The sequence below is a fragment of the Chionomys nivalis genome, chromosome 17, assembly GCF_950005125.1.
Source record: "Chionomys nivalis chromosome 17, mChiNiv1.1, whole genome shotgun sequence".
Lineage (NCBI taxonomy): Eukaryota > Metazoa > Chordata > Mammalia > Rodentia > Cricetidae > Chionomys > Chionomys nivalis.
The window spans coordinates 40,122,827-40,146,935 of NC_080102.1; the positions used below are offsets into that span (position 1 = coordinate 40,122,827).

Consider the following 24,109-nt stretch of genomic DNA (forward strand, 5'->3'; position numbering starts at 1 on the left):
GAGGGGCTTGGTTAAGAGCTCTTCCAGAGGTCCTGAGTTCAATTCCCAGCATTCGTATGGCAGCCTACAACTGTCTGTAACTCCAATTCCAGGGAACCAGCACCCTCTTCTGGTCTCCTCAGGCACCAGGCACACACATGGCACACAGATGTGGATGTAGGCAGTATACTCAGACAGAAAGTAAATAAATAAATTTAAAAAATAAAGTGATAAAATTAAAAAAACCTTGTCAATTCTATCGCCTCTGCCATCCTGGGGTTGATGTCCATGGGAGATTTGCTGGTTCTTGTGAGTCATTGGCAACTGAAACACAGACATTTTTGGTATTGTATAGACTCTTAATTCACTTAAACCTGTGTTACAGCCAGTCTGCTGCCTTTTCTTTCCTTTGTCTCCCCTACTCCACCCCAAACCTCGATTCATTTACCTTCAGGTTGAAAGCCTTGAGTCCCATTTTCCTCTATAAATATTCAGGGTTGTTTAGTAGGAGGAGGAGCAGTAGGACTAAGTACTATCCTATTCTGTCCTTATCAACGAATAACTACTTTTCTGATGCCATAGCTCACCCAAAGAGTGAAGTAGTCCTTCAAGTTTAATTTCTTCAGAGCAAGACACCAGCTCCCTTGTTCCCTATGAATAAATGCCTGTCTGTCTATACTGGAGAAAATAGGCCTTGTAGCTAGTGTGCTGCCTAGTTTTATGTCAACTTGCCACAAGCTAGTTATCTGAAAAGAGGGCACCTCCTCTGAGAAAATGCCTCCAGAAGATCCAACTAAATCCCAGCACTTGGGAAGCAGAGTCAGGTGGATCTCTGAATTCAAGGTCAGCCTGGTCTACAGAGACAGAGTTCCAGTATAGATAGGGCTACCCTGAAAAACCAATAAATAAGTTTGCAAAGTTTAAAAACAAAAAACAAAGGCCAGGCAGTAAATGCACACGTGTTTAATCCCAGCACTCGGGAGGCAGAGGCAGGCAGATCTCTGTGAGTTTGAGTCCATCCTGGTCTACAGAGCTCCAGGACAGCCAGAGTTCCACACAGAGAAACCCTGTTTCTAAAAACCAAAACAAAATGATAGAAATGCTTGTCTGGCTTAAGTCCAGTTTTTAAATGAGAAACATCCCCCTAGGTGTTAGAATTCAGGCATTATGGGGGCCCCTGTCACCTGGCGGGATGAACCCAGGCAGTCCCCTAGGCATTCCAGGGTTCTACGCTGCTGTGTGTGCAGGAGTGCAGAAGGTCCCTTACAGAGATAAGCCCACCCATTTCAGCTGTCTTTCCTGCTACACTTCTGCAGGTGGGGAGGGGGAGGGAGGAGCAGGCAGGATTCTTTCTGTCTCCTTGCCCTTCCCTTCCCCCAATAAAACTTCCCACTTAAGTTCTATCTGCCTGGCCATGTTTGTCCCTTATCCATCATGGCGCCACCCGCCAGGCTCCCTCTCACCACTAAGTTCATGTATTTGGTGCTGTATAGGAAAGCTAAGGGGTCTTTTAGGAGACAGGCACTTGCCGGAGGCACAGGGGATGCAAGCTTGAGGGCTTGGTCTCTCCCCAGCCTGCTCTGTTTCCCGCGTGGATGAAAATGCCATTGGCCAGCTGCCTACTCTTTTTTTTTGCCGCAGCAGACTCCATCACCCTGGATCTGTAAGGCAAAAATCAACCCTTTCTTCCTTGCTTTTGTGAGCATGCTTTTTCAACAGAAAACTCTGTAATCCAGCAGGAGTACGCTGCTCTAATACATCTGACCACGTGGTGTTTATGCATTTAGGACTAATTCTGTGGGAATTTGGATTCTAGGCAGAAAAAACTGCTTAATGTTGGAAGCATAGATTAATGGGACATTCTGGTGGGAACTTGGAAGATAATACTCAAAGAGAATTGTGGACAGCAGAGTCCTGGCTCTTGAGTTTGTTTTTTTTTTTGGGGGGGGGGAAGCTGGGTGGAAGGACTCTTAACCAGAAACAGGGCTATGGGCAGGTATTTGATATTTTGGTAAAACTGCCTACATCCTGTCCACATCCTGAGAATTTACCTGAGGCTGAATTTTGAAGAATAACACATTTAAGAGAGTGTAACACTGAGTCTATGGCTTGGCTATCCATGGTTACTCATGCAGGTCTACACAGCAAGGAGGACAGAAAAAATAAAGGGTATGCCACTTGGGAGAGGAACAGCTCGCAAGGCCTCATGCTGCAGCACAGTCCTGTGTCGAAAGAGGCTATTACTTTCAGGTTATTGCCGGTATGGATGCCTGCTCTGCACCCACAAGACCATTCCCTGGCTCAGCCTCCGAGTGTGAGGAGGAAACAGTAGTTTTCTGCTCTTAGAGTAGTTTACCAGCTTCCATATAGAAGCTGCCACAACCGTGCTCCAATGGGTCAAGGCCCAGCCCCAGTCGGCCAGAACTGGCAGTATCATTAATGTGGTACTGGTATGTGAAGATTTCGAATTGGCAAGGCTACACACAGCACAACTGTTAGTGAAGCCTGGGATGCATGAGACCACAGATGGCGGAGATGCCAAAGCCATAGACATTTGACAGAAAACTGCATACAAGAAGTGGAGCCGGCCAGAGAGCTGTAGACAGTAAAGCTGGAGGGGCAGAGAGCCACCCAGACCCTTGAAACTGAAGCTTCCATCATTACCTGGAGCTACAGGACTGGGTGTTCATACTGCAGGGTTTTGGACTTTGCTCCAATATTTCCTATGTCCCCATTCCTCCCTTTAGGGATGGAAATGTGCATTCTTAGATATATGTTGGAAGTATATAATCTTTTTTGATTTTAGAGGGTCAGTTAAGAATTTGCCTTAAGACCACTGGCTGCTCTTCCAGAGGACCAGGGTTTGACTCCCAGCATCTACAAGGCAGCTCACAACTGTAACTTTCAGTTCTCCCAGGGATCTGAAGCTCTCTTCTGGTCTCTGTAGGCACTAGGTGCGTGCGTGCATGCGTGCAGCCAGGGCCAACAAGATGGTTTAGTAGGTAAAGGTTTTTACCCTTCAGCCTGATAAACTGAGTTTCATCCACGGAATCCACATGGTGGAAGCAAAGAATGGACTCCCAGTAGGCCCTTGATCACAACACATGGATCATGAAATGTACATACGCAAAATAAATAAAGACATTACAGCTCAAGGTTAGGAATAACAAACATTTATTGAGAAATGGAAATAAGCCCCTCCATCCTACAATGCCTTTCTCTCCTGAACAAGACACAAAGTAGTAATGCAAGGGAATGGGACATGAGGGTTGGCCCACCTTCTTTTCTGTTTCCCAAGAGGACATTCTGAAATGCAGGAGGCCACCCCCACCCCACAACGTACCACACGGCCAGGAGGCTGAGGCTGACTCGGTTCAACTGTGCTGTACAGAGCACGCCTGATTCAACAAGAGCAAGGAAACCGGGAAAGGCCTAAGCCATCCCTACTCTACACAAAGCAAAAGGCATGCCAACTGTTCCGAGTAGCAGAGGCCCTAGTATCTTGGTGTTCTCTTGGGCCAGGAAGGGCGAAGCATGGGGGAATGTCTTCTAGTTGTTGAGAAGAATTGAGTTTGTACCCATTTAGAAGGATTTAAGAGAAGCAGACGTCTTTAAAGAGCAGAATGCAGCACCCTAGATACCGTTGCTGGATTCCTTACCTGGGCAATCTCAGAGCTGAAGGACTGATTTTGGCTCAAACTAGATCCTTCTAGATGGGCAGATCTAACTCCAGGAGAACATGAATTAATTGAAGTCCTTTTTTCTGGACTGGTTTTGAGAGGGTCATGGTGTCTCAGCTTCATTTCCTCAGCTTTGTGCCTTTACAGCACAGCACATACTACTGGTATGAATGCCCTTAGAATCCTGCTACAGCTGTGACAGCTTAAAATGTCCTGTTCCCACTGTCAGAGGACTACTGACCAGCTTTGGAACAGTGCTGCCCAACCATCGGCCCTGCCTAAGCTCCATAGTTCTGCACCACAGTCTAGGAACACGCTGTACGAAACAGCCCACCAGCTTGTGGTAGTTGGCTCTACTCTTGGACCACTCATGGCAGCATAGGTCACGCACTCTAACATAGACGATGCCATGGTGGCAGCTGCACTTTGGGCAACCCTGATTGCTATTCTGTAGATAACTGAAGCCAGAAAGGCAGAGCCAGCCAACAGCTCCCATTCAATCAATCTCTCCCGAGTCCACTGTGCTGCAGCCTGTGGGTACAGCCTGGAAGAAGGCCCAACTAACTTGCAGCTGGTACCTGCACCAAAACCAGGCTGTGGTGTTGCCCTGTCATGTGAGAGCCAAGAGGGCTAATGGCACAGGTTCCTTCTTGTGCTTCTATCTGGAAGCAGAGAGAACTGGGCCAGGGCCTTTGGCACAACTCCAACAAGGGTACATGAACTCTGGGAAATCCTTTTGGGTTGCCCAAGATAGCACAGGCAGCCAGAAGCTGGCAACATGGCCACACTACCCTACCCTGTCATAGAGCTCTGCACATTAGCAGTCAGGCTGAAGATAACAGTGGTGAGAAGACCAGAGGCCAGAGACCTGACCTGGTGCCCACCGAATGGCAGGAGGTCCCATTCATTCTGTTTTGTTTGTAAAACTTCAACAGAACAAGAAAACTCCTGAAAACAAAACAAAAAAAGCAGTCTCTCTGACAGCCCTCAAGCCCTGTGTCCCATGGGGCCACAAGGCTACCCCAGGGAAACAGTGCACCATTCCTAGGGATGAAATCAGCCTGAGGCCGAGAGTAGGGGAGGCACACAGACAAACACAGCCTACCTTGGTGATGAGCGGAGCAAAGAAGAAACACACTACAGAAATGTAACGCACAGAAGGGCAAGGTGTGGAACAATATAGAAAGGTGGGTCCCGTCCAGTGAGGAAGCTCTCCCTGGTGCCTTGTCCCTTGCTCAGGGGGCTTCAGTCCGACGGCCCATTGGTCACAAGATTTGCCTTGGGAATCAGAGCCACCCTCCTCTTCCCTGCTTCTGGCTCCCTCACTCCCTTACTCAAAGTTTGATTTTGAATTCTGTGGGCTGTGTGGTCACAGAGGCCCCTGATGACTTGAAGAGAGCTTTGAGAATGGTGTCAGGGTCCACTTCGGCTGGAGGGTTGGAAGAGGAGGCAGGATTCCCCCGCCGAGGCAGCTCACTCTCCTTCTTCACTGAGGGGCTGTCACTCAGCCGCCTGTGAGAGCAGAGAACCAAATCCCTGTTAGTTTCTCCTTAGGTGGGACTGGGTCTCACCACTGTTGGGAGCTAGGCATGGGGTATAAGGCTCTCCATACCCTCTATCTGACTTTATCTTGTAGGAGACTTCTCTTTTTCTTATTTTCTACTAAACAAACGAAGACAACAAAAACCTAGCTGCAGCCTGCTGAGTGCCAGAGTTTCAAGTCTAGAAATACTGCATATTCTTCTAGGTGGGCACACATTACACAAATATTTCAAAGTCTAACATAAATCAACTACAATAACTCTGGTTAGCCAATGACTTCCTAATTTATCACATCATAAAAACCTTCAATATTTTTTTAAAGACATTTTTTTAAAGACAACATTCTGCCTCTATGTATACCCGCACGCCAGAGGAGGGTGCTAGATCTCATTACAGATGGTTGTGAGCTACCATGTGGTTGCTGGGAATTGAACTCGGGACCTCTGGGAGAGCAGCCAGTGCTCTTAACCGCTGAGCCATCTCTTCAGCCCCCTTCAATACTTTTTTTTTTTTTTTGGATTTTTCAAGACAGGGTTTCTCCGTGGCTTTTTGGTTCCTGTCCTAGAACTAGCTCTTGTAGACCAGGCTGGCCTCGAACTCACAGAGATCCGCCTGCCTCTGCCTCCTGAGTGCTGGGATTAAAGGCGTGTGCCACCACCGCCCGGCGTCCTTCAATACTTTTTAAATTTAAAATTATGTTTATATGTGTCTGTGCATGTGAGTGCTCACAGATGGTTTAGATGCCCAACATGGGGAACCAATCCTGGGTCCTCTGCAAGAGTAGCATGCACTCTTATTACTGAGCTTTCTCTCTCTCCATCCCCTTTCCAAAACACTTACTCCTGGGACAGTTTTACAGATTTGTCTAATCACTGTCTATTACCCAGGTTAAATTCTGCCTCTGCGTGTCCAAGTCTATTCTAGGCCTGCCTGGCACAATTCCACCTACCTTGGCAATTCTCACCTTCTCCTTGGGTATTATTGCCCCTTTTAAGAAAATTCTATCCTGCCAGCCTCAACATTCTATGCATCTCTGGCTCCAAAGTCCTCAACAGTAAGCCAGGCACACGTGCCCAGGAGTGCTACAGCACCAGCTCAGCACAGTCAGTTACTTTTTACCTAGAATTTGTCAGTCACACAAAGGGGAGGAGACTGGTTTGCTTTCCACTCCCCTCAGAGTTCACTGTATTCAAACCTTGGGGACAGTCTGAGATAAACCGCTTGGTTCTAATCTAAGTGCCCCAATGACCGCTGAATATCAGAACAGAGATGGAGAACCAAAAAAAAGGCCGTGATGAGGCTTTACCCCCCAGAACAGAAGAGGTGACTATGTAGAGCAAACAAGCAGAGAACTTTTCCCAGCTTGGTCCCCTTGGCACTTACAGCAGGATGGGTTGGTCTGAGGTGATGACATTCCCATTCATATGAAGGTTGCACTTCATGGGTTGCCCTGGAAAAAAAAAAGAAAAAGGTTCCATCAAGAGACCTGTTCCTCATTAGAGGACAAAGGTCACCAACAGCATGACCAAGGGTCAAATCCTCCCACTAAAGCCGGACATTAGTGGCCCAGCTCTAAAATCTAAGTATTGAGAGATTCATGCAGGAGGATTCCAAGTTTACAGTCAGCCTGGGGTACCATGTGCAGAACGAACAGAAGCTATCTAGCATGGAGATCTGGGGGCAGTTAACTGGCCATTTTCTGAATGTGTGTCCTACAGAGCTGGAAGTCTGACCACTCTTTCACCCACTAGACCCCTAAACTCCATCCTCGGAAAGTGATTTGAAAAGTCTGTCCCCATCTCCACGCTTATTCTTTTTTTTTTTTTTTTTTTTTTTTTTTGGTTTTTTCGAGACAGGGTTTCTCTGTGGCTTTGGAGCCTGTCCTGGAACTAGCTCTTGTAGACCAGGCTGGCCTCGAACTCACAGAGATCCGCCTCCCTCTGCCTCCCGAGTGCTGGGATTAAAGGCGTGCGCCACCACCGCCCGGCCACGCTTATTCTTGCTAACAAACTCTTTGTCTTTTGTAAAATGTGTGATCCCTGAGCATGGTCTACTGCGTGATGAGAATGGGCCTGGTTCAGTAAGTCCTCGCATAAGCCAAACCAATGCTAGTACTGCCTCTGAAAATTCCAAGTGAACCTCTCTCTTTCCGGTATAAAGAATACAGCCTCAAGTACTCATCACAGCAACAGAAAACACACTAACACATGTAGACACTAAGGTAACCTGAGAGTGTACGGGACCCTCAGTAATGAGACTAGGAAGCAAAAAGGTCAGAACTCTGCTTCACACTGGAGTCGGTGACTGTGTAGGACGGGGATGGAACTATGTAGTGAGAAGCAACTCAAATAAGTCTGTGAGACACACAGTAAGGAAAATTGGTGTGGGACAATGGTCTGTATTCTGTCAATTTTATTTTAAATAGACGCTGATTGGCCAGTAGCCAGGCAGGAAGTATAGGATAACCAAACAGGAAGTAGAGGTGGGTCAATGAGAACAGGAGAATTCTGGGAAGGAAGTCCTAGTCTGCACTTGTGACCCAGCCACAGAAGAAGCAAGATGCGACTACCTCACTGAATCAGGTAGCGAGCCACGTGGCTAACAAAGACAAGAATAATGGGCTAATATAGTTATAAGAGTTAATAAGAAGCCTGAGCTAATGGGCCAATCAGTTTATAACTAATGTAGACCTCTGTGTGATTTCTTTGGGACTTAATGACTGTAGGAACCGGGCAGGACAAGAAACCTCAGACAACAAGAAATGTTCATACCATGACCCTACATGAAACAAATTTAAAGATGTATGTGAGACTCTCCCCGTCCAACAGGATCAAGTGCTGAGGCTGCACTCGTACAGTGAGTCATGGCGCAAAGGAACAGAGCTTTGTGAGAGCATTTCTGTACCAACCTGAAACAGGTTCTGATAGATTACCATGTGCGTTGCAAACCCTTGAGCAACCCTAAAGAAAAGTTCAAAATACACACTGAGCTCATTGAAGGAACCAAAAATCTGATTGAAGTGGGAGCGGCGGGGCAGCGTCCCGGGCACCCAGCTGCCCGCATGGCTTTACCCGAAATAATTACATAGAAACTGTATTCTTTTGAACACTGCCTGGCCCATTAGTTCCAGCCTCTTATTGGCTAGCTCTTACATATTGATCTAACCCATTTCTAGTATTTTGTGTAGTACCGCGAGCTGGCTTACCAGGAAAGATCTTAACCTGCATCTGTCTGGAGTGGGAGAATCATGGAGACTGGCTGACTCGACTTCTTTCTCCCAGCATTCTGTTCTGTTTACTCCGCCTATCTTAATTCTACCCTATCAGAGGCCAAGCAGTTTCTTTATTAATTAACCAATGAAAGCAACAAATAGAAAGATGACCCTCCTCCATCAATGAAGAACTCTGTGCATGGTGTAAGGGTGAGCATGTGGAGGCCAGAGGTCAACATCAGTGTCTTCCTCTATTGCATTTCACCTTATTATTCATTTAGTTGTTTACTCATTTAGTTACTTATTGTTTGAGGCAGAGTCTCTCACTGACTGGCTAGAAAACCTAAGGATCCACCTGTCCCTGTGCCAACAGTTGTGGTATTGCAGAAGCATGTAACCTTTTATATGTGTGAGATGGGTGAGGGAACCTCAACTCAGGTCCTTATGCTATGCTTGCACTTAACCCACTGAGCTGCCTCCCTAGTCTTGTAATTACATCTTCTTTACAACTCAGGCTTGAGAGAGAGAATATGAATGAGAATGAGAATCTAGCCAGCACTGGATTCTCACAGGCAGGTGGATCTCTGTGAGTTCAAGGCCAGCCTGGTCCACAGAGTGAGTTCCAGGACAGTCAAGGCTACACAGAGAAAGCCGGTTTCAAAAACCAAAAAAGAATCCAACTATAGACTTGGCAAAGACTGTATGGACATTTCTCTAAAAGATACACACATGGCAGACAAGCACATGCAAACCAGAGCACCTCCAAGGCTATTATTCTCTGCCTCGCTGATTCTAGTCCAGGGCCCTGGTCCTTAGCAGGTTCTCATCACATATACAATGAGCAACTAGAAAGTAGCATGGCACAAAGCTCCTCTCTACTATTTAGCTTGAGATATATATATATATATATAAAGTTGTTTATTCACTGGTAGATCTCACCCAGAAGACTACATATAGCCAAGATTCCAGGCCTCTGAGAAACCTGTGTCCTAGCAAGCCCAAATGAGAAGCTTGCTTTCCCAACAAGACCCTAAGATACTCATCCACAGTGATGCACTATGCACAGAGTGCATGTCACTGCCTCTTCCTGTTACCCTGAAGGTCCCAGATGTCTACCCGGTGGTGGCTCCCTTCTAACTTACCGTCCAGACATCGGTTGTTGTACTTCTTGTAAGCAGTGATGGCATCATCCTTTTTCACAAAGACAACTTCTGCTACCCCAGGATGGACCAGTCGAGCGCGTTTGAGGGCTCCACACACACAGAAAAGCTCCTGCAAAGGACAAGGGAGGTTGGAAAGAAACCCTGACTCCCTGTCATTCACACTCTCCAAGGACTGCTCTGCAGCCCCATGCCCAAGATTTCAGGGCAGATTCTTTTCTTTTGGTATTTTCAGCTTGCAGTGCTTGGGACATCCCACAAAGTCACCTCCAAGTTCTCTCTGTGCAGGTCAACAGTGTTTACAATTTGGAACCTCAGAGAGCTCTGTGATAGAACTACAACATGGTGCACAAGTTCATTAAAAGCAGCTGCCAATGCATCCCAGGAAGGGGCTGTTGAAACTATGGATGCTGGTGTTCTACTGAGGGCAACTGAGAGTCAGAGTGTTTGGTGACAGAGGAATTCCCAGGATTTGACATGGTTCTCTGAGCACTAAAATCAGGCGAGTCCCAGCAAATTAGGCACAGAGAGTGGGTGCTGCCTTCTACCAGCTGAGTGATGACTTCTACTGGACTGTGTGCTCTCCTAGACGGCTCCCTGCCCCAGCCTTTGGGATGCTGTCTTTGTTCTCTAATCACCTCGCCTTAGAGAAGGAGGCAGAGGCCAGAGAGGGATAAGATGTATGAGGGGTCAATCAGAACTTAAATCTATTTATTACATGCCATCATGTCTATAATGTTTTGAGACAAAAAGGCCATTGACAAGATCTCTGAAATGACTTCAATATGCACCCCTAGCTGTCCTAAAACTCACTCCTCAAACTTAGAAGTCCACCTGCCTCTGCCTCCCAGGTGTAGGGATTAAAGGCGTGCACCACCAAGCCTGCCCAACCCTACTGTTGTTCTTTTTTTTTTTTTTGGATTTTCTTTTTTTTTTTTTTGGTTTTTCGAGACAGGGTTTCTCTGTGGTTTTGGAGCCTGTCCTGGAACTAGCTCTTGTAGACCAGGCTGGCCTCAAACTCACAGAGATCCGCCTGCCTCTGCCTCCCAAGTGCTGGGATTACAGGCGTGCGCCACCACTGCCCGGCCCTACTGTTGTTCTTTTAATGTCACTTATCTGCACAAAAAGTAGTAGTATTTATTACTGACAAAATATTCTGAGTTTTATTTTCCACTTGCATCTTTTCAAAGATCTTTCACACGAAGTATCTGGTAAAGAGAAAGTGCTCGATAAGCTGTTATTCTACTGCTGTCGTGTTACCCAGGCTGGCCTTGAACTTCTGATACTTTTAGCTCAGTCTCCGGAATAGCTAGAATTATGAGTAGAGGCCATTTCAGCTCACGGTTACCTTTTTTTTGGGGGGGGGGGGGGGAGGAAGCTTGTTTCTGGTTTTGAAACTGTGTTTCTCTGTGTAGCTTTGGTTGTCCTAGAACACACTCTGTAGACCAGCCTCGAACTCAGACATCCACCAGCCCCTACCTCTCAAGTGCTGGAATTAGAGGTGTGTACCACCACACCCAATCTCACTATTACTTTTAGAATCAGGAAAAAAAGTTTCAATTCTTTATAGTTTGCCAAGTCTTAACTAAAGCCAGAATGCTCTCAAGCTCTTGGGTGCACACTTGTGCATGTACTCTGTGAATGTTTGTCTATGTGTACTGCTTCTGCTAAAGAAGAAAGGGAGGCCTCTTAATTCTAAAGCTGTCCACACAGCACTTTGAACTTCAGTTACCCAGCAAAAAATATGCTGGTCACAGGAGGAGCTGCTAGAATCTGAGATACAAATGCAGGGAGCAGCTGGACTCTCCAGCTGTACTCATTTTATGACCTGACAGTCCAAAGGGTGCTTGGGTTTCTAAATGAATACCTCTGTTGTCTGCCTAATATCCGCTGAGTGAAAAGAAAGTGCTGGCCGTTTCCAGGCTCACATTTACCAGGCACCTTAGCTATGCCCATGACTCTCAAAGTCAGGACAAGAAGGCAATCTACAGAGGTCACCTACCAAACCCTGCCAAGCCATCTTGCTCCTTCAGAAGATGAAATCACAAAACTCACAAAGGAGACAAGATGTTCCAAATACTCAGGGGAAACACCAATCAGCAATGCTGTACAATTACAATGGTCCCCATAAGCTCTTATGTTGGAATGCTTGGGCTGCAGTTAGTGGAACTGTTTGGGAAGGATTAGGAGGTGTGGTCTTGTTGGAGGAGGTGTCATTGGCTTTGAGATTTCAAAACTCACCCTATTCCCAGTATTTGTTCTTTCTGCCTCCTACTTGTAGACCAAGTTGTGAGTTCTCAACTGTTCCTGCTACCATGGCTTTGCTCCATCACTGTGGACTCTACCCTCTGAAACCCTAAGCCCCATATTAAATCCTTTCTTTTTAGTTGTTTTCCTCATGGTGTTTGGCCACAGAAAACAGCAAGAAGAACGTAACTAAGACAGGTATGACAGGGACCCTGCTAGCCCTGTCATGAAAGACATGCCATGATGTAGGCAGGCTGGACAGGAGGTTATTTAGAGGCTCTGCAGAAGAAACCAAACAGTTGCATCAATGCTGTGCTCTCAAGGACTGCCTCCAAGGCTCTTTCCTCATAAAGATCCCCTATCTCTGCCACCCCAGGACAGATCTGCTGAGCTCCCGTGAGGCCTCTGGCCGGTGCCCGAAACCTGGGCCTTCCAACACTAGGAACTAACAAAGTAGCTCACCACACTGTACATAGTATGGCTTATAGTGAACACTTGCTTTATTTCTGCACAGTTATGGAATTCTGGTACATGCTAAGCACATGATACCCAAGTGACTACCAGTCTCCAATAAAGCCCCAGACACTGAGTCTTTAAGTTGTTTTTTTCCAGTGTGATACTAACTTGTTGTGGGGAATAAGTCCATCCTGTTTCCCTAACTGCACCTTTGGTGACTTGGCCCTGTATCCTGGGTGGTAAAAGATTTGCCCTGAGCATGAGTATCCTCTGAGTTCCAGCAAATCCTTAATGATGTGGTCCTACAGACTTGTACTGCAGAAGCAGCCTATGACCTAAAGGTACTTACAACAATGTCCTCCTCTGTGACTCGAGGGTGCAGATTATTCACAGTCATCTTGGTGCCTTCCAAGGGGCTGAGTGCAGGCTGCCAGAGACAAGAATATGACAAAGAGTCAAAAGGCAGCATGTACTAACACAAAACCACTCCAGGCACAGCAGAAACCCCATTCAGAGTTCATCTATCACACTGGGTCTCTTGGGACTATAGAGGCCATCAGACTCCTGCTACTTCTTAGGTGTGCAGACCCTTCAGACCCAAGCCTCTGCATGGAATGTTATCCATGCTCCCAGACTCAGTCAGCTCAGGCTTAGTAAAGGCATAGGCTTAAATTCCTGAGAAGCGTAACATGTTTCTTCAAGGTTCTCAGTAGCTTTCTTCTGGGACCCTCATGCCATGTCACTACACAGAATGACCTCTCTCCAAGGGTCCTCACTGGCCAGCAAGCTCATTGAGGGTAAGGGTCTCCAGGTACTGGATTTTATTCACTTGAAGAAAGGGATGGCAAACATCCACTTCACAGGGGAGTTCTGAGGACCCATGGGGCACACACAGCACAGTGACCACCCACACAGGCTGACACTGGCTGGAATGGTAACTTTTACCTTACCTCAGCAGGTGGCAGCTCTTTGGGAGGCTCCTCCTTGTTCACTAGCGTCCGGGACATGTTGGTCAAGGCTTTGGTTCGAACAGAGGAGGGGAGAACAGGAGCTGTGTAGGCATCATTCTGAACCACTTTTGTGAGAGGGAGGGCCTTGGACATGGACAGCTTGGAACTGCTCAGTCCAGTCTACACAAACAGGCAGAAAGGAATCTGAGAAGCCAGAGACACAGTCTTTTTGTTTTGTTTTTAGAGACAGAGTTTCTCTGTGTAAACACCCTGGCTGTGCTGGAATTTATTTTGTAGAGCAGGCTGGCCTCGAACTCACAGAGATCTGCCTGTCTCTGCCTCCTGAGTGCTAGAAGTAAAAGTGTGCCATGACTGCCAGGCCAAGACACAGACTACTGTCTGAAGGGCTAACAGCTAGCTAGAACAAGACCCTCGAAACTTCCTAGTCCAAGCCTGAGGGGTGAGGTTATCGGTACTAGCAATATACACTGGGGTGTATGGATGTGTGTGTGTGTGCACACGCAGGCTCAAGATCTACAAGCGCATACAGCCCAAGCACTGACTGGAACCCTTGATGGGAAGGAGGCACAAAGAAGCCACTTTCCACAGGGCAAGTAGATTCCATACAGCTTTGAGCAAGAAACTCATCCAAGAGTAAGAGGCTCACCCACACTACTCAAACTTTTGGAAACCCTGCATTTACAGCTGATCAGAAGGCCAAAAGCCTGAGATCAAGCTCATTTCTAGATCAGCTTCTCATCAGCTTGCAGAATGGCTGGACACAGGGACTCTTTTTTAGTGATTAATTTTTATTTTCTATGCATTGATGTTTTGCCTGCATGCGTATTTGGAGCTGGAGCTGGAGTTAGAGACAGTTGTGAGCTGCAATGTAGGTGCTGGGAATTGAGCCTGAGTCCTCTGAAGAACAGTTAGTACTCTTAACTGAGTCCCTAGGAACTCTCCTAAGAAGGCATGGAACTCCTAGCTTCTGGTCTCTGACCTGGCAATACAGAGGCATCATGACTAGCCGTAGCCTCTGTGGCTCTAAGACTGTGACGACAGGCTGGCAGAGTTAGTATGCACAAGCCATTGGAATCAGTCCCCTCCTGAACTGAGGATATGGTCCCTTGGAAACAGAAACTCCTCATATTAACATGTCTAGAATGATGCATGACACTAAAGCCAGGTGGTTTTGTGACTTAAGGTTTGCTGGCACCAAACAGGAAGAAAGGAGAAATTCCACAGCCAAAGAAGTAGATGAGAGTATGGGGTGGAGTCAATTCACCAGGCTTCTGAGTACTGTTTTTTTTTTTCCTTTTTAAACTTGAATTTTAAAACTGGAATTAGCCAAAGACTAAGCCAGTAGACAGGCAGACACCTCCAAATAGTCTAATTACTGAAAAGGCCTCTTCCTTTTATAATGAAATTAACTGGCATCACTCAACTTGACAACCACTATAAAAACTTAACTAGTAACCAGGAGATTACTTCACATTTGGGATCCTGGCCAAAGCTGAGTATTTGCAGCAGGACCCTCCTCAAGCTCCCAGACACTGCTTTCTCACTTCTCTGCATGATGTCTAACCAGCACCCTTACCATGCCACCCAACTTTCTTGACTTGCTGGTAAACTTTGACTGCTTACAGTTTATCCAGCCTGCTGTACAGTTACAGTAGCAGAAAACAGACCAAGACAATACCCTTCAAGTGTCTCAAACCCGACCCCTGGGAACTGCAGCTCATTTCATTTCACTGCTAGGGGATATTTTTTTAGACAGGGTTTCTCTGTATAAGTATGGAGCCTGTCCTGGAATTCGCTCTGTAGAGCAGGCTGCACTTGAACTAACAGAGATCTGCTTGTCTCTACCTCCCAAATGCACCAACACCACCCAGCTTGCTATGGGATCTTTTTTTTTTTTTTAATATTTATTGATTTATTTATTATGTATACAATATTCTGTCTGTGTATATGCCTGCAGGCCAGAAGAGGGCACTAGACCCCATTACAGATGGTTGTGAGCCACCATGTGGTTGCTGGGAATTGAACTCAGGACCTTTGGAAGAGCAGGCAATGCTCTTAACCGCTGAGCCATCTCTCCAGTCCCTTGCTATGGGATCTTTTTTTTTTTTTTTTTTTTTTTTTTGGTTTTTCGAGACAGGGTTTCTCTGTGGTTTTAGAGCCTGTCCTGGAACTAGCTCTTGTAGACCAGGCTGGTCTCGAACTCACAGAGATCCGCCTGCCTCTGCCTCCCGAGTGCTGGGATTAAAGGCGTGCGCCACCACCGCCCGGCTTTGCTATGGGATCTTAAGCAAGTCCTAGACACCCCAGTCTCAGCAGTGGAGCTGGACAGTTAACAGCATAATCAGTGAGAGGCCCTTTACTCTACAACTACACATCCACTGTAGAGTACCATACCATGTGGTGGACAAAGCTGCCTGTGGCTGCAAACTTCATCTGTTTAGGAACAGGTGCCGCAACATCATCTTCTTCATCTAGGTCGTATAAGTTCTGAGAACAAAGAAACAGTAGTTGGGCTAGGGATGTCGCTTAATGATCCCTAGCACCCCAGAATAAACAAATCAGTCAGATCGGTAAATACTACTATGGCATGCAGGCCTACAACAAACATCTGAACCAAGAACAGAGAAACAGCTGCTGAAATGAACAAGGAACTAAGGAAGGAGGTGGACACATGAGTACAGGGGCCTGGAGAGACTTGGGATTCAAGTCCTTACAAAGTGACTCTTACCCACAGAACCCAACAAAAACTGTTTAAAACTACTGTGATTTATAGGTGCTTGGAAATTCTTTTTTGGTAGAAATAATCCAGTAGCCCAGCCTGGCTCGAAACTCAATCCTCTTGTCCCCGGCCTCTCAGGTACATAACACATGGCTAGAAATAACTTTTTTTGTTTGGTTTTGGTTTTTTTTTAAAACTTATCACAGTTATTTTTTTAAAGATTTATTTATTATGTATACAGTGTTCTGTTTGTAGATATGTCTGCAGGCCAGAAGAGGGCACCAGATCTCATTACAGATGGTTATGAGCCATCATGTGGTTGCTGGGAATTGAACTCAGAACCTGTAGAAGAGCAGCCAGTGCTCTTAACCTCTGAGCCATTTCTCCAACCCTGGTTTTGGTTTTTTTTGTTTTGTTTTGTTTTTTTGTTTTTTGAGGCAGGATTTTTCTGTGTAGCTCTGGTTGGCTGTCCTGGATCTTACTCTGTAGACCAGGTTGGCTTTGACTCTACGAGATCTACCTGACTTTGCTTCTAGACTGCTGGGATTAAAGGTGTGTGCCACTATTGCCTGGCTCAGAAGTATCTTTTTATAAGTAGCAAATGCTTATCCAGAATCTCTACATTTTATAGTCAGTTAATGACACAGTCTGAGAAAAAAAATTTCATTGTGGGAGAACAAAGTATACTTACACTATTTACACAAGCCTAGATGGTAAGATAGTAGAGCCTAGTAAATGGCTAGTCTGGTATATGTCATTGCATGCAGTCTATCACTGACCACAATGCCACTGTGAAGTACATGACTATCATTTGGCTTGGAAAGTCATCCATCCCACAGGCTGGTCTGTAGGAGTAAACCTAAACCTGACAAAGAGTTTCATGCCAAAGGATAAAATTCACAGGAGAATTGTTCTAGTGTTTACAGGAGAGTATTTCTAGTAAGGAAAATGTGAAACCAACAACTATCCAGCTGTTAAAGATTTTTATACAAACTTGAAACACATGAATAAAAAGAATGTTACAAAATTGGGTGAGAAAATAACCTTAATTCCACTTAAGTATTACAAATAATTAACAACAGCAACAACAAATGAAAAAAAGACAGAGAGGGGGCTGGAATGGTTCAGTAGTCCAGTATTTCTAGCACCATAAGGCCCTGAGTTCCATTCCCAGCACATCAAAGCAAAACAACAACAACAAAGGGGGGGGGAAGAGAGATGGCTCAGCAATTGAGAGCACTTGCTGCTCTCAAAGAGGACCTGGATTTGGTTCCTAGTACCCAAATGATGGGTTAAACTGCCGTTCCAGGTACCTTCTTCTGAACTCAGTGCCAGGCATACATGCAGTCCACACGCAAACAAACACTGATACACATTTTAAAAACAAACTTAGAGAGGAGCTATAGCAGAACATCAACAGTTCCTGGCTTGGTGAGCAGGAACATGAGGTATTTTTCTACATCAGGCACATGTAATGCTTATAACAATTTAGTAGTTTTCCTCTCTTCTACTGCCATTTATGCCTCTCCTTTCTCAGTAAGAAGTATCTTCCCAGGGGCTGGAGATATGGCTCAGTGGTTAAGAGCACTGGCTGCTCTTCCAGAGGTCCTGAGTTCAATTCCCAGCAACCACATGGTGACTCACAACCATCTGTAATGATATCTGGCGCCCTCTTCTGGTGTGTAGGCATACATGGAGGTAGAATGTCGTATATATAATAAATAAATCTTAAAAAAATAAAAAAAAAAAAGAACTATCTTCCCAGAGGCTCAGGTGTAGGTGCTGAAATGGTACAATGTGTAGCACCATACACCAGGAGGTAGAGGCAGGAATGAACTAGAAACCAGCCTACATGAGACCCTGTCTCAAAAACAAAACAAAAAATGTTTCTATTTTTAGAGACAAGGTCTCCCTACATAGCCAAGGCTGTCCTAGCCCTTGTAACACTCCTGACTCTGCCTCCCTGATTACACATATACCATACCTAGATTAAGACCAACCTTCCTTCCTTCCTTCCTTTTTTTGTTATTTGGTTTTGTTTTTGGTTTTTTGTTTGTTTGTTTGTTTGTTTTTTTGAGACAGGGTTTCTCTGTGCAGCTTTGGCTGTCCACTCACTCTGTAGACCAGGCTCTCTGGACTAAAGGTATGTGTCACCACCGCCTAGTTGTTTCATTTTAAAAAACAAAGTCTCATTCTATAATCCAGGCTATCCTGAACACTATATATCCCAGGGCTCAAATTCATGGACTCTAGTCCAGCCTCCAAGTGCTGAGGTTAGAAATGTGAACCATCATGTCTCCAAAGAGGGTCTGCTTCTTTTTCTGCAATAGCATCTCATTACATAGACCAGGCTAGCCTCAAACTCACAGAGACTCAATTGCCTATGTTCCCTAAGCACTAAGATTAAAGGTGTGTGACATCACTCCTAACACAAGTTTCTTCTTAAAACTCACAAACTCTAAAGTGAAAACCTTCTTCTAACACTTTGAAATAGGAGCCACAGGCCAGTCCTCAGTTGATTTACCCAAGCACACCTCATCAAACTATATGCATGCATACACACTCAGGTGTGGGTACCACACACTCACACACGCACACCCATTCATTTTACCTGTTTGGCCTGGTGGTTATTGACAACATTGATCCTCATTCCAGCAGGAGGAGCATGAAGTGGCACCATGGCCTTTTGCTGTGGAACCTAGAAACATCCAGTGGTCATAATCCATCCCAGAAGGTTCATGTGCATTCTAAGTGCAGGTCGACGAACTTGAAATATGTTGGCATGTACAAGGATCAGCCAAGGTCAAACAATAATAGGCCTGAAGAGCTTAATGAATTTGGTAAATAATTGGTGCTGCTACCTCTGTTTAAAACACTAATGCATATTAAATGCGGTTTCCTTTCCTTCTGGAGTACTGGTTGTGTGGGGTGGCTGGGACATCGGACAAGCATTCTTACCTCCTGGGCACCATCCTGTTCCTCCCATTGACTGGATGAGTGAATAATGCTAGATACACTAGTTCACGTTTCTTTCAGACTATTATTTTTTTTAATATTTATTTATTATGTATACAACATTCTGTCTGTGTGTATGCCTGCAGGCCAGAAGAGGGCACCAGACCCCATTACAGATGGTTGTGAGCCACCATGTGGTTGCTGGGAATTAAACTCAGGACCTTTGGAAGAGCAGGTAATGCTCTTAACCTCTGAGCCATCTCTCCAGCCCTTTTTTTTTTTTAAAAAAAATACAGACAATTATTTTTTAAAATAAAACTGAGGTAATTATTCTGAAGTTGAGTGAGGAACAAATAAGATAGAATTTGCTAAGTACCTGCTATAGCATGTGTACAACATGCTTTGTGTTCTCATTTTTTCCTCTACTTTTGCCTCACTTTGGAAAGTCATTCATTCTTGTGGACCTTTCCTTTGAAAGACAATATTCTGTATGCCACAAGACTGTCTCTAATGTATTCTCCATGTCCTTTTCTAAGGCAGAAAGTGCTAAACCAACACTTGAAACAAAACCTTGCACTTTTCCATTCTCCAATGTTTCCTGCATACTTCTAGCTTACTTCCCAGGTTTCTGGAAATGTAGGCAGGAGCCAGAGCCTACCTGGATGGTTTTGGTGAGTTTCAGAGCAGGGGTCACCGTCCCAATGGGTGGGCTTGTGAAGGTAGCAGGGGATCTCCTCTTCAAGCTGATCTTCTCCCGGGCATCAGCCACCTGCCAGGGATTCTGGGGCACAGTGCTCTGCTGCTTTCGTGAGTTCAGCATCTCTCTGGCATCCTGTACCTTTCCTTTGATCCGAAACCGAGCATCTTTCTGCAAAAGCTTCTCTCGGGCATCTTTGACTCCAAGCTTGAGCCGAGCATCTGAGATACCAATCTTCTGCCGGGCATCAAATCTCTGCTGGAAGGTGGCTGTGCGAGTTGGCTGGCTAAGAAGACTATGTTGGATCCCAACTCGAGATCGGATGCCTCCAACTCCTGGTCTGGTGCTGAGCCTGCAAGTACAAAACTGTGACAGTAAATGGATCTGAAGACCAACAGGAGCCCATGGAGGAGAGCTAGAAACACTGAGCATAGAGCTTGCCCCATAACTCTCAAAACCTAAACATACCAACTTCTTTCTTTTTTTAAAATATTTATTTATTTATTATGTGTACAATATTCTGTCTGTGTGTATGTCTGTAGGCCAGAAGAGGGCACCAGACCTCATTACAGATGGTTGTGAGCCACCATGTGGTTGCCAGGAGTTGAACTCAGGACCTTTGGAAGAGCAGGCAACGCTCTTAACTACTGAGCCATCTCTCCAGCCCACCAACTTCTTTCTTACCTCTGGCTTTTAACTTGCATCATAAACAAAAAATTATGGCTAGTTCACAACAAGTTAAGACTGTTTCATCCCTGATCATGCTTTCAACCCTTTATGTACCTGGAGGTATTTGGTATGCCTGTTTTCTGGGTAGAAGGCAGTGAAGCTGCCTCTTAAAACAAATGGTGCCACTATGTAGGCAGACACCTCTCACTAGGACTAAGAGAGCCAACATGTAGGTCTCAGCACTATTAAAAACTAACAAAATGAAGATAAAGATTTAATAGCCATGCTGGATGGTGGTAGCACATGCCTTTAATCCCACGACTTGGGAAGCAGAAGCAGGCAGATCTCTGTGAGTTCAAGGCCAGCCCGGTCTACAAAGAGAGTTCCAGGACAGCTAGGACCGCTACACAGAGAAACCCTGTCTTGAAAAATAAAAAAGACTTAATATCTAGGCATGGCAATGTTCATAACCACAGCATTCAGGAAGCTGAGGCAAGAAGACTGCTGCTGAGTTCAAGGATAGTCTGAGCTACATTGCAAGACACATCTCATATAATAATAATAATAATAAATAATAATATAAAAAAAAACACAGCCGTGCAGTGGTGGCACATGCCTTTAATCCCAGCACTCGGGAAGCAGGGCAGGCGGATCTCTGAGAGTTCGAGGCCAGCCTGGTCTACAAGAGCTAGTTCTAGGACAAGCTCCAAAGCTACAGAGAAACCCTGTCTCGAAAAAAACAAACAAACAAAAAAAAAACCCAAAAAACAGAAAACAAATACAAAAATAAAAACTCACACAGGGGCTGGAGACAGAGCTCAGTGGGTAAGGGAGTGTTTTTCTCTAGCAGAGGACTTGGGTTGTTCCCAGCTCCGGCGTGGTGGTTCACATCATTTGTAATTCTAGGTGATCCAATACCCTATTCTTCTGAGTTCTGAGGGGCACCAGGCCCATACACAGTACATGTATGCATTACAGGCATGCATGCAAAATGCTCATACACATAAGTAAAACTTAAAAAAAAGAGTAGCTCTGCAATAACAAGAATGCACAATTTCAACAACTCCTAAAGTTAGAAATGGGCTAGAGCAATGGTGAAGTAGTTAAAAGCTCTTGCTATATTCTTCCAGACCAGAGTTTGGTTACCAGCACCAGTGCCAGGAAGCTCACAACCAACTGCCTGTAACTCCAGCTACAGAAGATCTGATGCCCCTTGCTAGCCTTTTCAAGCACTGCACAAAAAAAAAACACACATGCATACACATAAATAAAAGATAAAACTAAAATATTGTTTTTAAAAATTAGAAATGAGGGCGCTGGAGAAATGGCTCGGTGGTTAAGACCACTGGCTGCTCTTCCAGAGGACCTGGGTTCAATTCCCAGCACCCACATGGCAGCTCACAACTCTCTGTAACTATAGTTTCAGGGGATCCAACACTCACACAGAATATATACAGGCAAAACACCAGTTCACATTGTAATAAGTCTGCACAAGAGGGTCCTTGACGGCAGGGAGTCCGAACCAAAACCATGGTGGGTGAGAGACAAAGACTCCATACAGACAGAGCTTAAGAGTGGGGAGCTTTAGTGCAATAAAGGGAGTGGGGAAAGGAAAGGGAAGGGGGGGAAAAGAGGGGAGAGAGAGGGATGCAGAGAGAGAAAGGGAAGAGGAAGAAGAAAGAAGTACGCAGAGTTTCGCCTTTTAAAGAGAGGGGATATAGCCTGCCCTGTGTGATGCACTCTGTCAGGTCCTCAAAATGCAGAACCAGGTTCATCCGAATGCTAGCACACATTAATCTTTAAAAACGAGAAATGAGGGAGCTGCAGAAATGGCTCAGCGGTTAAGAGCATTGCCTGCTCTTCCAAAGGTCTTGAGTTCAATTCCCAGCAACCACATGGTGGCTCACAACCATCTGTAATGAGGTCTGGTGCCCTCTTCTGGCCTGTAGGCATACATACAGAATATTGTATACATAATAAATAAATTTAAAAAAAAAAGAGGAAGGCAGATCTCTGTGAGTTCGAGTCCAGCCTGGTCTACAAGAGCTAGTTCCAGGACAGGCTCCAAAACCAGAGAAACCCTGTCTCGAAAAACCAAAAAAAAAAAAAAAGAGAGAGAAATGAAGTAAACTCCATTAAGCGGGCCGCATTCCTGTGGTTTGAAAGTCAACACCTGGCCCTGCTGAGTAAAGTAAAGGATGGGAGTCTGCAGGTTTCTCCTGCCTGACCTACCTACTCTACCCACAGGCCTCCATCCATGCCAGCCAGTAAAAGCAACCATTCCTAAGGCGGGTGTTCTGCCTTGAGATGTCTATGCCATTATCTCCTTTCTCAGAAACCCTCTCTGATTCTCCAACTTTCCTTTGTGTCTGTTACAACTGTGCTTTCCTTGTTTTCTCCCCAACCCCTAAGCTGGAAGGAAGGGCAGAAAGGGCATTTGACCTGCTTGCTTCAGATCAAGCTTATGTATCTCAGCATTTCCTCCAAAGCCTCTGTCGGGTCAGGCTGGCCCGCCTCCGTGACAAGGAGAACAAAACAGCCCAGGAAAAAAAAACATATGTACTTAAAACAGGTAAGCTATTTCTAATTGAATATTTCATGGTGTAAAAAAGTGTTTATAATAAAACCAGCTAATATGATGCCCACACATGGAAAGGATAAAAGATCTCTGTTCAAAATCTCTCAATAATAATTCGAAAATCACAAGGTTTCGCTTTGTTTTGTCTTCTGGTTTTTCGAGACAGGGTTTCTCTGTAACTTTGGAGTCTGTCCTGGAACTCGTTCTGTAGACCAGGCTGCCCTCACACTCACAGAGATCTACCTGCCTCTGCCTTCTGAGTGCTGGGATCAAAGGTGTGCGCCACCACTTGATTAATTTAAAATCTTCAAGAAAAGTTAATAGTTAAAAATTCATATATAGGTCATCTCAATTTGCTCTAGTATGCCATGTATAAACTCCTAAGGCTATAATGGTCTATTCATGCTAACAAAATCTGACTTACAGATGGATGTCTTTGTCAATGTTTAGTCTTCCCATAGACTATATCTATGGTTTAAAGTTTATACTAAAAGAGCTTCAACTCAAAGTTGTAATTTTTAAAAAATTATTTATTTTATCTTATGTGTATTGGTGGTTTGCCTAAATGTGTATCTGGGTAAGGCATTGGATCCTAGAGTTACAGTGAGCTGTCATGTGGGTGCTGGAAATTGAACCTGGGTTCTCTGGAAGAGCAATCAGTGCTCTTAACCACTGAGCTATCTCTCCAACCCCCAAAATTATAATTTTTAAGACAAACTTAATGGAGAAAAAATAAAATCCTAATTTTATAAAAATTACTTACTGTAAACAGTTAAAGATCACTAAGACATAGAAGTTAATGGTCAGTTACCTGATAAACGATCAAATTCTTTTTTAAAAAACGCTTTTCGCCGGGTGGTGGTGGCGAACGCCTTTAATCCCAGCACTTGGGAGGCAGAGGCAGGCGGATCTCTGTGAGTTCGAGACCAGCCTGGTCTACAAGAGCTAGTTCCAGCCGGGCAGTGGTGGCGCACGCCTTTAATCCCAGCACTTGGGAGGCAGAGGCAGGCGGATCTCTGTGAGTTCGAGACCAGCCTGGTCTACAAGAGCTAGTTCCAGGACAGGCTCCAAAACCACAGAGAAACCCTGTCTCGAAAAAACCAAAAAAAAAAAAAAAAAAAAAAAAAAAGAGCTAGTTCCAGGACAGGCTCCAAAACCACAGAGAAACCCTATCTCAAAAAAAAAAACCAAAAAAAAAAAAAAATTCATTTCTTTTCTTTTTTTAAGATTTATTATGTATACAGT

The 24,109-nt window shown here is 45.1% G+C and overlaps 1 protein-coding gene across 2 annotated transcripts in view; it reads right to left on the minus strand.

Moving 5' to 3' along the window:
• Nucleotides 1-3,130: 3,130 nt before the first annotated feature.
• Poldip3 (DNA polymerase delta interacting protein 3) overlaps nucleotides 3,131-24,109 on the minus strand; it is a 29,524-nt gene continuing 8,545 nt past the window's right edge. The window contains exons 2-9 of one of the 2 annotated variants that reach the window (XM_057792374.1): nucleotides 19,579-19,969; nucleotides 18,577-18,663; nucleotides 15,641-15,733; nucleotides 13,226-13,405; nucleotides 12,625-12,702; nucleotides 9,555-9,684; nucleotides 6,585-6,651; nucleotides 3,131-5,171 (exon numbers count right to left, since the gene is read on the minus strand). In XM_057792374.1, coding sequence (XP_057648357.1) covers nucleotides 4,994-5,171; nucleotides 6,585-6,651; nucleotides 9,555-9,684; nucleotides 12,625-12,702; nucleotides 13,226-13,405; nucleotides 15,641-15,733; nucleotides 18,577-18,663; nucleotides 19,579-19,969 — 1,204 coding nt within the window. In that variant the 3' untranslated portion in view covers nucleotides 3,131-4,993. The remainder of the gene's footprint in view (nucleotides 5,172-6,584; nucleotides 6,652-9,554; nucleotides 9,685-12,624; nucleotides 12,703-13,225; nucleotides 13,406-15,640; nucleotides 15,734-18,576; nucleotides 18,664-19,578; nucleotides 19,970-24,109) is intronic. The other variant, XM_057792375.1, reaches the window with a different exon arrangement.